This window comes from Nelusetta ayraudi, unplaced genomic scaffold, assembly GCF_046127955.1.
Source record: "Nelusetta ayraudi isolate G7.1 ecotype Tasmania unplaced genomic scaffold, CSIRO-AGI_Nayr_v1 ptg000019l, whole genome shotgun sequence".
Taxonomy (NCBI): domain Eukaryota; kingdom Metazoa; phylum Chordata; class Actinopteri; order Tetraodontiformes; family Monacanthidae; genus Nelusetta; species Nelusetta ayraudi.
In genome coordinates this window covers 451,764-466,197 of record NW_027466069.1, presented here as the reverse complement: position 1 = coordinate 466,197, position 14,434 = coordinate 451,764, and the positions used below count along the sequence as shown (strand labels likewise).

The 14,434-nt window shown below is 43.5% G+C and overlaps 1 protein-coding gene across 1 annotated transcript in view; it reads left to right on the top strand.

The window, feature by feature from the left end:
• cfap74 (cilia and flagella associated protein 74) overlaps window positions 1-14,434 on the top strand; it is a 38,775-nt gene that overhangs the window by 14,655 nt on the left and 9,686 nt on the right. Inside the window, exons 19-24 of the mRNA XM_076026031.1 lie at window positions 92-212; window positions 1,009-1,100; window positions 2,002-2,124; window positions 2,200-2,321; window positions 6,727-6,855; window positions 13,091-13,178. Of these exons, the coding sequence (XP_075882146.1) occupies window positions 92-212; window positions 1,009-1,100; window positions 2,002-2,124; window positions 2,200-2,321; window positions 6,727-6,855; window positions 13,091-13,178 (675 nt within the window). The remainder of the gene's footprint in view (window positions 1-91; window positions 213-1,008; window positions 1,101-2,001; window positions 2,125-2,199; window positions 2,322-6,726; window positions 6,856-13,090; window positions 13,179-14,434) is intronic.

Genomic DNA, 14,434 nt, shown 5'->3' with positions numbered 1-14,434 from the left:
GATGAACTGAGGGTTTCTGACATTTACTGATAAAATATGCATGATCATTTATGAATAGAGCCAATCTGATCTGTGTGTTGCTGACTGACAGGAGAAAAGCAGCGATGGTGTAAGCCCTGACCAGAATAGCTCTGCTCCCGTGGTTCCCGAAGAGCTCCAACCAGAAAAAGACAATCAGGAATCCTCCGAGGAGCCACAGCAAGAAATATCAAGTACAGTTTGATATGTTAACATACCACATTTTTAATGCTAGATTTGAGTCTGATCTGCAACTGGAAATCGCATCAGCACCTTTAGAGATCACTTTCTAACAATAATAATAATATGTGTGGACTTCCGAGAAATGAGAAACATGCATCCTTGACTTCTTATCAACCTCTTTTCAGAAAACAGAGACATTTCCAACTTGTGCTTTGTGCAGTGTTGTCTTATAAAACCTGAACACTGGATGTAAAGTCTCACTGTTGGTTCGTCTCATTGCTGTGAGGATATTTGGTCATCGTGAGAATAAAACTGGGGTAGCGCACACTCATGCAGAGCTTTAGGTTCACCTTGTTCTCACAGCTGAGGGACAAGGACGCATCCTCTCTTTAATGCTCCCTCAGATCTGGAGTCTTCATCACGGCACTCAGCACTTTTCCTCGCTGATGTTCTGATAAGCTGCTCAGTCTTGTGACTGTGCTCTGCTGGCTTTGGAAAGAAAAAATCTGTCCTGTCTGTTTCATTTTACCCGCAGTTTTCTGGAAAAGACAGTTATGTTGGTCAAAGCTTTAGGCTGCACACAGTGTCTAATAGTTGTCACATATATGACATCAATTGTATTTTCAGGAGTAGACTGATATCAAATGTGGTGTCCTGAAAAGAATGATATTTACATGCTGATACAGTAAAAGGTTGTAGCTGACTTGGAGGAGTGTTGTTTTTGGGAGATCAAAAGTCTTAACTTTTTGAACCTTTGAACCCATGAAATTGACAGTATTGGCATTATGTTTGTGAATATGGTTACAGAGTCCTCAGCTTCAATTCTGGAATCTGATCTCAAGGGCCCAGCAGATCCACCACAGAGCTACATAGACTCTGGTGACATACATCTCGGAAAGGTACGTTTTGGATGCAACTTGACTGCCGACCGTCATCATAAATAAACAAAGGCTGTGTGGAAATAGGCCACAGTTTTATAATCCTGGGGATCCAGATAAGAAGACAGAACTCTGCTGGTCAGTAGATGTAGTGGCTGCTGCTCCAAAGAAGGCATCTTAACTTAACTTCACTTCTATTGCGATTTGAAAACTGTTGGTGCTATAATGCCACATTTGCAACTGGATCACTTTCGCAAAACGAGCTAATTAAATGATGCCGTTTTGCACCAAACTATGCAAAATACTCATCATTTTAGAAGACTGTGCACGTGTCAGCTGGAGAGCATTCGTTCTGTGTATTTCCTTTGGCCATGTTGTGGAGCCGCTCAGGGTTCATTATGTCTCTCTGGTGGGGGGCTAATGGTGCATCATTTTTTTCACATCCACATTTATTGCATGCTTATTTTGACTGGTACTTTACCACTGTGCAGTCGAATTCCATGTGAGAAATGGCAGGTTGTCCATCCATCCACTGTACTTCCACAGGACTGAGGCCATTGCTGAATGAATGACCTCCCTTTTCTGTAATGATCCTCACCACCCCAGTGTCATCTCACAAGACAATGGATGCATGGTTTCACAGTTGTATGATATTTGTGTCAAGTTGCATATGCGAGATATTTCCCCTGCATGAATGAAAATGGTTTGGCAGGATAAAGTAAAAAATAATATAATCCATTATTATTATTATATTGTTTGAGTTTTGTGATTTTATGGCTATTTCAACATTTATTTGGATACTGTGAAGGAAATCTTTTATGACCATAAAAACAATTTTGAAACTATTTTAATGAAGTCTGTTTAAAACAAAAGATCAGAAGAAAACGAGAAACCTTTGGCTGTTTGGAATTCACTCCTCCAGGTCCGATCAGGTGAGATTGGACCCTTTGAAAGCATCAAACTCGACATTGTTTTCACTCCGACCATTCCAGGAGAGGCAAAACTCAACTTCCATATAAAGTTCTCTGATGCAGCCTGCAAGCCAGTAAGACATGTTCAATTTCTTCAATTTCATTGGCAAGTTGTCTTTTAATAATGAGGGGAATGTTTTTGCCCTCAGATCCCTGTTCGGGTGATAGCTGACGCAGTGAGTATCCCAGTGTGGGTCGTAAAGCCCACTGTTGACCTGAAGATCTGCTTGTATGACTGCCTCTATCAAGACTCCATTGCCATCCAAAGCAGGTGGGTCTGCAAGATAGCTGATGTCTTTGTTGTTGGCCTAAAACAAGGTCTTGATGCAGAAATCCTCACCACCTGAGCTTTGAGACTCCCTCTTGTCATCACAGATTATTAGAATTTACTTGAAGCATTTATCTCACTTGATAGTCAGGTCTTAAAAGCTTAAAGTAAGTTATAATGCTGAAAATAATTATGTGGGTATTTAACAGAATTAGCAGTGTCTCAATGGTGTGCGAAGCATCTGAACAATCCCTCTGCTCCTTTAATCACTCAAGTCAACTTTTTATCCCTTGCTGGGTTGTAAGTTGCCTCATTAAAGGCTTTCACACAGATGTCTTTGTGATTAACTTTTTCCGCAGGTGTCAGAACCAGGAAATGTAGTGCATGCATGCATACACTCAAGCACTTTCAAAGTCTTGTTGTTTTGCCTGCAACAGTTTATTGACGTTTGTTGCACTTTTTGTCCAATAGTCCAAGGATTTTGAGAAGCTTTGTCACTTAGTGAGCCAAGTTCTGCTGTGTGGTAATAATAATAATACATTTTATTTGTAGAGTGCGTCTAGAGTCCCCAAAGACACTTTACACAGAAGAACAGATAAATATAAAATAGTTAAAACCCGATAGAATAAAAATCAGTTGTTAAAAAACGATTATAATTGGCCGATTAAAATTCTGAACTTTCCAATAAATAAAATAAAAAAATGTTAATTCTTCAGTACAATTGGTAATAAAAATCAAATGCTTTAAGAATTGGTCAAAAATGTTTCCAGTTTGCAATTGTTAAAGTGTGGACACTTTTGCTGCGAAACAGCAGTGAGCAGTTTCGTGCAACACATCCCATGTTGAGATTACGGCGTCACACAGTAGCTGTACCACAACTGTATGAGATTGATACAGTCAAACAGTCGAAAATGTTGTTGCCGGTCCCAGAAGAGCATTTCCACAGAAAAGCATTTCACGGAAATCCCTCAAAATTTGAGAGGAGCAGCTTACTCCTCAGTCAACCCACTATTAAAACTCCCCGCCCTCACGAGAGCACAGAGCGTTCGGATATAATAAAACAGGGATGTATTAGCTGATAAATGTTCCTAGACAAAGGGATAATGTAAGGAACTAGAGGTTAAGCTCACATCGCCACAATCCTCTTTGTCAGCCTCCTTCATACAACAGCACGGAGCACCAAAGCAAATCCTTTATGATTATAGATGTGATACATTATGAATCACACGCAGACGAGAATGAGACGATCTATGGCAGGAGATAAAAAGCGGGAAGAGGGCGCATACGTGCAGTCCGGCACCACCTATAGCCAGTCATCGCGACGCATTGTGCGGAGGAGGAAGTGCATGCGTGGGGACGGGAGGTTGGGGAGGTGGGCGGGATTTGTGACAGCTGCCATCTGGTGCGCTGGCACACCAGCACATGCGACGACATGCCGACGACAGCGTCAGCGTGAACGGCGGCGAGGGGAGGGAGGCTTTATGGAAATGTTAATGCAGCGGCAAACTGTGCAATATGTCACCCTGCCTCCGAGACAGTCACTTGAGCACAAAATAGCACCGGCGGGGGACAATAACGGCGCTGCCACTCTCGTCACACAATTTGTCACTTTTCCTTTTGATTCCATGAGTAGATATCCACAAGTCCCCTGTAGAATGTGACAGGTTCTGCTTCTGTTTTTAAGAAAAAAAAAAAAAGAGAGAGAAAGAGAAGAGCAAAACACAATTGAATACATCTCCTTTGTCTGTGTGCCAAGACTTTCAATATTACTCCTACTAATCGAAAGAAAAGTTATTTTTTATTTTTATATATTATGTATATTATTATTGTATTATTAATATTATTATATATATATTTTGGTTTTTTTATTATATTTGTTTTTTGGGCTTTCTTTTCAATCCTGTGTTGAACCTGTGCGGACCAGCCAGTGATGGAAATATTCTGCAACTAGTACAGAATAACATTTTATTTTATTATTTATTTTCTTGTTTATTTCAAAACCTCTTCCTGTGGCACCTGCTGGGAATTTCAGCATTGCTGGCAAAACTCAGGCCATAAAAATACACACACACACACACACACACACACACACACACACACCCAGAGTGGAGCATCCTGTCCTCACCTCCTCTCATTCCACTATTTTTTTTAACATTGCTACTTTACATTGCGGTTGTCTGATGTGCCTGCTGTGTCATTTGGTCTCCTCAATGCAGGCTTGTTATTTATGCAATCCAAAAAAAAATGCTCTTCCATCTGGTTGTTTACAAGTTACATATTTTAGGTGGGGGGTGGGGGGAGCGGCGGGGGGGGGGGGGTCCAATATGGAAATAGTTGCCTCAAACTTTCTTTATCCCTCGAGACTTTTGAAGTTATGTTGAGGAGTGGCCGAAGCACTGCCACCGGACCCTTTACACAGAGGGCAGAGACTCAGCTGTAGGCCCAGCCTATCTTGGCAGAACTGCAACTGTTTTTGTCGATAGTTACTGCAAGCATCAAAAACTTGTTGTTTTGTTGTTGTTGCTATACTCACTATTTACAAGCTACTTCTGTTTTTATTGGTGCAAAATGTCATTACTGTGGCAAAAAAAACACACAAACATGATACTCGTGCGACTGTAAGGTAGTGCTTATAGGTGTCTGTTAAAGGTTCAGCGTGTGACATTTCAAAAGATCCATTGCGGGAAGTGGAAAGAAAAAACATTTTTCATTACGTCAATGACATAAAGTCAATAGCCGATAAACAATAACTGTCATTTTTCTTTCGCCAATAATAAGCATTTATATTTACACAAAGCAGAGGTGATATATTGTGGATATAAGGGACACCATCTGTGTTGAGCCTTGTGGTTTGTACGCAGCCGGTAAGAGAAAGACATGAGATCAATTGCAACATGAAAAAATATGGACTGCTCATTGCAAACATCACCATTGTTTGCAATAAGCTTACTGATTTTTTGACACTTCTAAATATTCCACGGTGAAGTGTCTTACTGTATGTGTGTGCACGACTTATTTGCACGCGTGTGGTGCAAGATAGTGGATCTGCCAAAATGAATAAGGTTGAGAACATACGATCATGATGGACATGGACAGATAGTTGTTGTCGAAGTAGTTGAAACACTGTAAATCACAAGTACCTTAAAGACCGTAAGAGAAAAACACGGTAACGTAACAAATCCAACAATGAGCAATTGTATTTTAAGTGCTTGAAAAGAAGCACAACTTTCCTTACCCTGTGATTCATGTGGCTCCTTTATTACCTCCCATTTGAATGATCACCAAGTGCTTTGCAAATAAACTGGCCACAAGGTGCTAGTAAAAATGTCAGACTCAGTTAACTGTCCCAGTTCATTTAAATACCTAATCAGCCAAAATGATAATGTCTCCATGAATATTCCCCTGCGGGTGATTTGAAGGTTATCTTTCGGCCTGATTGAAGATAGTGGCGCTTAATGCCCCCCCGCTGCCCCGCTCCGCCCTCTTCCTCCAGCTGTCTCTCCCTGAGAGAGACTCTGTGCCTTTGGGGAAACAGCCATCTGGTTGACCTCACTGTTTCAAACAGGTCGCGTCATTTGACACTATAAAATGAAAAAAAAAAAAAAAAAAAAAAGCCAAGGTAGCCCTCTGTCTGTTTGGCCAGAGGCCTGCCTGGCGCCGCTCGCCAGCCTTTGTGTCACGGAAGACGCCGTTTTTGTCCAATTGTTTCTCCGCTGCGCCGCTCTGAAGACCTGTGCGAGTGTCAGCCTGTGGCTGGATGTGCCGCAGAATTCCCGAGGTGACAATGAGCCATTTATATCAGCACCCTCAGCTATTACTGAAGCTTGTGGCCACGGGCACAACCATCTGTTGGAGTGCCTGGAAATTGGGTCAGCGAAATAAAAAAAAGACTCGGACTTCGGGCAAGTTGCTTTGGTACAAGGCAATTTGTGTAGGTGTCGCTCAAGGAAATTTCCTCTCCCTGTCCTTCCCCATGCCCTGCGGGTGAAGGTTTGCCCTTTGATGTCCACTGGGGAGAACACCTGCAATATATATTTGATTGTGCCCTACGGTTGCTGGGATAGGTTCAAACTCATTGCCGACCGCGAATAATTCGATTTTCGTTGAATTACAGAATGCTCCGGTTGTGCTGCCTCCAACATTGTCAATCACATCTTTCTTTCTTGCCAAATATATGTCAGATACCATATAATGTGATCAGATATATTTAGATGTGTCAATGGTCTTGAGCATGGTTGCGATGTGGATTGCTCCAGCAAAGTTTGGTTGTCTTTGAACCAATGTGAAGAGGCAGGCGTTCCGTTTTGATGATTATAATGGAGACAGATAGCAGTTTTACACTGAGAAAAGAAGGAATTGGCTGTCAGTGCTTTGCTAATCTGGCCACACTTCCCCCCCCCCCCGACAGGGCCAGCACGGCCTTGAAGCTGACCTTCGAGGTGTGCCCGGAAATGAGAAAGCACATGGAGATCCTGCCTAAGATGGGCTTCATCCAGGCCCGCTCCAGCTTCAACGTCCAGCTCAAGTTCTTGCCGAGGTGAGTGCGGGCACGCAGAGGATGCAAAATGATAATGGGATCGCTGGAGCATGCATAATCTTGTTTTAAACTGTAAGCTTGTTAGGATTTGATCAACCTTTGATCAAAGCTGCGCACACTTTTTCACTCCAGAGGAGACTTGGGGTGTGTGCGCTGAGTGAGTGAGAGTGAGTTGTGCTTGTCTCAGCATCAGATTCCACTCTGGACTCATCTGTGCTGCAGCAGTTTGTTTTTTTTAATTTAAGATACACTTGTAGAGCCCTAATGAAAACTCCCAACATAAATGAATCTTCATCTAGTGTGAACAGCACGATAAAAAGTCATTTGAAAGTCATGCTCTGAATCCAGGTTATACCAATTTAGATTTAGACTAAATTAAAAAAAACAAAAAAAAAACAAATGAGCAAAGCAAATATATGAAACTGCGAGCGCTTGAGCAAAAAGAACAGCAGCGCCTTGCTTGTTTTTGTTGAGGCATCAGCTGCAATAAACCACAGAGGCGACAATCAGTCGGCCATCGGTGCCCAGCGGGTGATGTTAGAGTTGTGTCGACGCACCTGCGCTCCAAGTGCGACGATAATGGCTCCTAATGACTTTGGAGGACATGCTAATTCTTGCCACAGCCGCAACAGCAGCAGCAGCAGCAGCACGGCCGCTATATTTAGATGGGAGAGGCAGGACTTGAACTGCGGCTCGGATGCCAGGAGAGCGGACAGGGGGACCCCCGGGGCAAACATGAGAGGCGTGAAGTATTTAAAAACTCAGCGTGGGCGCTCACATCCTTCTACCCACCACTCCTTGTTTCGTATTCCTTTCAGTTTGTTTTGGTTTTTTTCCATTTCCCTGCACGGTCTAGCAGCAAGGCCGCTGTGTTGAACGGCGGATATGACTGGATGTATTTGGGGGGAGGGAAGTGGGGCAAGATCTGGGAGGATTTCCACGACGATTCGGGGGCCGTGCGCTGGTCATCATTCAGCAAGGGTCTGAGGTTAAAGTGGGAAAAGGTTTGTAATCTGCCTTAGTGAATCAGCAGAGGTTTAATGCCAGGATTAAAGAGTGGCATTACTCGCACTGCTACTGCTGCTGCTACTGCTGCTGCTGCTGCTGCTGCTGCTGCTGCTGCTGCTGCTGCTGCTGCTGCTGCTGCTGCCAAGATGGTGCACCGCTTTCACCAGCACGGCTTCATCCACCGCCCCCTCCTCGCTCATCATCAATCATACTTTCCATCTCTGCCTTCACTTGTGTGTTGTCTTCTCCCACTCTTTCTCTCTCTCGCACACTCGTGCCTCCCTCCTTTCTTGGCCTTTCTCACCTCAGAAGCTTAACTATGCCTCTCTCTCTCTCTCTCTCTCTCCCTCTCTCTCTCTCGCTCTCTCTCCCTCTAACTCTCTCTCTCTTTTCATTCTCTGTGGCTTCTGCTCTTTATCTGTTCTGCCGTTAGAAAAGCTGCCTGAAAAAGGAAAATAACCTGAAACAACATTTAATACAGCCAAATGTAACTAGAATGCGCTAACTGTGGACGTGTTAAGCAGTGGAATCTGACTCGGCCAATTGAACGCTTTCATCCTAGTCTGGATGAGGGAACAGAGTGGCGCTACTTGGCTCAACAACATAGTCATGGAAGAGGTGAAAATGCTTGTGTGCTGGGTTTTTTTTTAAATGTGTGGTGCATCGCCGAGGATACCGTCCATCCAACAGAGAGTTCTGAGAAGTCTGTCAATAGTTTGGAAATACCCATTTTGGTTTAAAAGAAAAAACAATGGGGATTTCAGGGATTCCCCCTGGAAGAATTGATGAAATTAGAAGTGATGGAAGTACGAGTCATTGCCAGTCGGAGGCAGTGATTTTTAATTGCCTGCGTGTAGTAACGCGGCCAAGGCTCTCGTAAATAAGACTTGAATTATCATCCAGTTGCTCCGCGGGGCCGAACATAACGCCTCCCGCCACACACACAGGAAATTCACGCGAGTCTTCTTTTGGATGGAATACATTTGGAGAATATGAGCAAGTTGTGCATCATATCTATCATGGTTGGAGCTCGTCTTCGAGTCTCCTGATTTTTTTTCCTTTTTTTTTTTCTTTATCCTTTGCTTGCTTTTGTTTCACGCAGTGGCAGTATGTCATTTAAAGCGCCACTGCCAAAGCTTCCCCAGCCGGAGTCTGTGATTGGATTTCCAAATCCTCATTAGCAGCACAGCATTCACTCACTGTCTCTCAAACACACACACACTCAGACACTGTTATATCTGGCTGGTGAAATGACTCACAGTTCCATTCTTCATACAGGTGTTTGCGCCTTGCTGCCTCCCCCCTCTGCCGGGTTTTTCCGGATAGCGTGCGCACATTCTCGCTTCCTCCGGCTTTCCGAGGGATTGTGCTCGCGCTGCCCACATCCTTCAGCGACTTCCTTCTCCTTCATCCCTCTCTGCCTGTCTTCCTCCACTTTTTATTTGTCACCATCCAGCCCACATATTTCTCATACGTATCCAGCGCGTTGCCGCTCAGGCCGCGTCAAACCCTTTCTCATGACACTCGGCGGCGGCGCCGGCGCCGGCGGCGGTGGCACTGGCGCTCTGCCGTGACAGCCACAGGAAGTGAACTTGGATTCGTCGAGTCTGGGATAAGTTGGTCGCACAGGGAAGTTGAAGACAAGCGCTGATCTGTGAACGGTGATTAGTAAACCTGCTTAACCTCCGCAGGTTATGTGTTGCTAGGTAGCAGGCCATGTTGAATAGCGGTGGCTAATTTTAACTTTTGGGAAAAAAAAGGGAGGCCTTCCATTTTAAGACAGATAAGTGTAACTTTTACCACTGCAAGGGTCAACGGCAACAATAATTGTGCGAACAGGTGCAGCAAGCACGTACGCCACAATGCCCCTGTGCCTGCGGCTGTTGCATCATGTTAATTGCTAAAAAGCGACTCGGCTATTAGAAATGTGACTGATGTTTCTAACCTCAACTCTTATCTTGCAGTGTAGCCTCACCCCTGAGATTCACAGTCTGCAATTTGAAAGCTAAAAATAACTGAGAAGAGTTCTCCTTCCTCCATTTTGCTCAGCAGAAAACCGCAGAATGTTTTCAGTTGCCCGCCTTCCATGTGTTCACATACAGGCTCTCAATGGATCCCAAGTATATTGTCCAAACCCGTCGTCCTTAGGCTTGTCTATTCCACCAACTTAAGTTTGGAATTCAATGTAAGTCATTTACGGCTGCCGATGTTGTTCAGTGCAAGCAATTGTCGTGACCCATACCAGCATTTTCTTTTTTTTTTTTTTTTTCCATCTTCTGCTGTTTTTGAGATTCAGTTACCATGGTAATCATAACTGGAGTATAAAGAGCAACCACATTGGGAAAAGGTTGGCGTGTAGAAATGGGTCAAAATGTAAGATGTTGCTAAAAACCTCATCAGCTTCTTTCAAGAACAGCAGCCGTCAGCCACACAAAAGGGAAAGTTTCAAATGATCCTGAAGGCGGCGTTGATGGCCGAGGTACAGGGAAACAGTTGTGGCACCTGGCTTGCAAAATACGCGCTCCATCAAACGCTTGTCACCGGGTAAAATGCGTCCCGCGTCGGGTAGATTTTAACACGGTAACGAGATCAGCAGGGTCATTAGAATGCGAAGGACTTGAATGAATGGACGCGTAATCTCCAGAGAGCGAGGCAGCATGTTCAACCCCGACGTTTCCGGCTGGTAAAAGGGAGATTACAAGGATGATTTGCTGCAGATTACGGCAAACAGCTCTGCCCGGAACTCTGGCCGCTGGTTCGCTGCTCACACCAGCACCGGGCAACGTCAGTGACGTCATCGAGTTGCAAGGGAGTGAAAAAAAAATATACGTATTAATTGTCTGTCCAACCTAGTTTCTAGGATTTCTTCCCCTCTGTGTCATTTACCCATATTTTCGGACCTATCCCTCCCCCCATAGTGAGAAGTCCCTAATCCTTAAGCTGTATTGTAATCCTTTTCATAATCACTCTTTTTAATGGTGATGTGAAATCTAAGCAGGAGTCCATACTGAAAAGAAAGGCGTTTCCAAACGCACGTCACGTCATGCTTTTTTTCCCAACAGGTAAAAGGAAGGGTGTCATTTTTGCTAAATCATAATTTTTTCAAAACATTCTCTTACATAATCTAAATCTTCTTTGATATTTTGCACCGCTCTCATGAGTTATAGAAACTCTGTGAGATTTTTCTGACTCTCCAGGTTTTTTAGGGTGATGGAGGGACAGCACAGGCAGCCTTTTGTGCTGCTGCTGCTGCTGCTGCTGCTGCTGCTGCTGCTGCTGCTGCTGCTCTCGTAACGGCACCACAAAGTTTAACCGACTCTTCCTCTCTTCATCCCTGCGTCCTCCACTAATCTCAGAAGTATCATTAAAGACTATGGAATAGAATTGGTTTTGGATGAGGTTGAGGATAATCTGGCCACAGAGAGGACAGGCGGGGAAGAGGAACACAAGTAAATCTGCACGGGGCGCCGACAAATCTGAAGCCCCGTCCATCGGCGAAATTCTCCCGAGCATATGGGCCTGGCGACATCCCACCATGCTTTTCCACTCTGGCCTGCCAAGCTAATTCAAGAGTCACTCACCAGCAGCGATGCTATTTGCAGGCAGGAAAACAAGTGCTTCCTTAAATACCCCATCTGTGCTCATTGGTCAAGCTATGGAGGAAGACATTTTTTTTAATTAGTCGCCTTTGTAAATTTATGTTGGACAGGAACTGCTTGCTCACTTGCTTGCATCAAGTCAGTGCACTGTAGTTTTTCTTTTTGGGGCGGGAGGGGAAGTGGTTGCATCCATTATGGAACCTGTCCACAAACCTGACAGATTTGTCCCTGGCTCGGTTTTTAGCGCTTTTTTGGGAAAAAAAAAAAAAAAAAGAGGGAAATAGATAAATAAATAAAACAGGCTGACATCTGGAGAGCCTTAAAACCACTGACATTTACGGCATTAGCTCTCAAGCTTTCAACTAGCATTAGGAGCGTAGAGACGGAGAAGACAGCTGATGGCAGGGAAACAGAGGAGGGGAAAGAGAGGAATGAAAAATAAAAAACATAGAACGTAAAGAGGGGGGAAAAAAAAGTGAGAGGCGGGAGTTCAATGCGTGCCAATGGCTGAATTTGACATTTGACCGGCAGTTTTCATGCTAATGAAGCTCGCTTGTGCCTGTGCATTTGTGCGCGTATTTGTAATGTAGAGGTAATGGGAGTTTTTACATAAGCATGAGTAGTGGACCTCTTTGAGTCTTACTTACGTCTCTCATCACCATGGCTACAACCTACAGTAGTGTGGAGGCGCACTCTCCTCCTCTCCCCGTTGCTTTCCTCTGCACCGAGCCCACAGCCGTAGGTTAAAGGAAAGCGCCGTCTCTCCGGGGCCGCAATTCAGGACGTTTTGTTTTGATCTAGAAAGAAAAAAACAGACCCGCGATTGATCATGTCGAAGGCATAGTTCACCCACGATTAAAATCTCATCCCTTTACCACTCCATACTGACAGTCCTTTTTTGGAAACGCAGTGTATATTTCACATGATTGTTACATGAGTTACCCCGAGAGCTACCCGAGGAGCTACCCCAGTATTTGCTCTCACCATGTTAAATGCAACCCGGACTAGGCTATATATGAATGCAGCTCCCAGCAATGAGACCATGGCGGATGTTTTGGCTAATTAGATGGATGGATGGATGGATGGATGGATGGATGGATGGATGGATGGATGGATAGATAGATAGATAGATAGATAGATAGATAGATAGATAGATAGATAGATAGATAGATAGATAGATAGATAGATAGATAGATAGATAGATAGATAGATAGATAGATAGATAGATAGATAGATAGATCCCAAATTGGGAAACTACATTGTTGCAGCACTAAAAAACAGTGCAAAAAATAAACCATACAGTAATTACAAAAAACAACTCAATCTTTGTACAACAAAACAACCAAAGCAGATGTGCATGTACATTGTGTTAATTTTGTTTTTGGACTAAAGTGAGTCTTTGAACACCGTCGACATGGTGTTGTTGGGTTTCAACGCAATGAATGAATTGTTGACATTTCTGTTTTGATCTATGTCATTCATTTACAACTCGTACACTCCACGATGGGACGTACGTTAATAATACCAACCTTTGTTATTTGTTTGTTTCTTTCTGCATTTTGGTGTCAGAAAAACAAACAGATGCTGTGTCCTCTCACTGTCTCTGCTCGTCTAACTCCATCTTCCAGGCCGTCTTTACCTAAGGATGCCAGGAAGTTTTTCGACAGTGATACAAAAGTGCTGGAAGTCCCACTGACTGTGCAGGTAGCAGGCCAGGTATGGATCACACTGCGCTGTACTGTTGGGATGATGTTGCGCCCCACTTTGACTCATCCCTGGCCACACTGACTGTCTGACTAATGTGCAGGGCAGGACGTGTATCCTACTTTGTACTGTTCCCAACAAGCAGAGCTGCTGAAGGTTATAACCCATTTTGCTGATTAAGCTGCTAAAATTATCTCCCACCCCCAAGGCCTGGTCGCTCCATGGGTGCTAACAAGCCAAGCATAAAGGTCATCCAGTGTTTTTTTACTGGAAATTGCTCCAGAAGCTCCAAATTGAAACACAGAATTAGATTTTCACAAATCACAAATCATCTAAAAAAGAAAATTATGTATATATTGATTGATTGATTGATTGATTGATTGCTTTTATTATTAACAGACTCAAGGTCCAGTTCACAAGATTAAAAAAAAGAAAACAAACATCATATATATGTATGTATATATATATATAACTATATATATATATATATATATATATATATATATATATATATATATATATATATATACATACATATACATATATACATATATATTTGAATGATTCTTAACTATTTTTATTTCTTTACTTTACTTTTTGTTACTTTTGTGGTAGTTTTTGCTGTTGTATAAACTGTAAAAATGCTAATCTGAATTGCTTTTGGTCCAACATGCATTTAAACATGTTCTTCTTAAATATAAGAAGAATGTTCCAAGGGGAATTTTCAGTCCCCTTGGAAAACATTGGATATGTTTAAAGCAGCTGAATTGCACTTGTCAGCAACCACCCATCATGATGCACACACCCACCCAACACACACACACAAACTCAAAACACTGAGCAGCTGCTTAGACATTTGTGTTGTGTGGATGCCAGTCCTCTTCTGCAGTTAATCTAAATCTGGTTGCTCGCCTTTGCCAAATTGTCACCTTTCTCCCCGACTTCCCGTCCAGCCTTAATTCCCTCGCTCTCCCAGGGACAGCAGAGGGGAGCAGAGCTCCAACCAGGAGCCAGTCACTGGGCCAGGATGCTCCCGTGGAGCACCAAAGCTGTTGTTGCCCTGAGCCCTGGCTATTCAGCTTCTGGCATGAGACCATGCAGGCACACACAAACCAACACAGACACACACACACACACACACACACACACACACATATACAAATACAAATAGTGTCACATTTACATGCAGTCACTCATACACACCTACACATGTATGTTGTGTGGCTGCCACAGCCAGTGAAGTCTTCATGCAGAGATCAGGCAGTGAC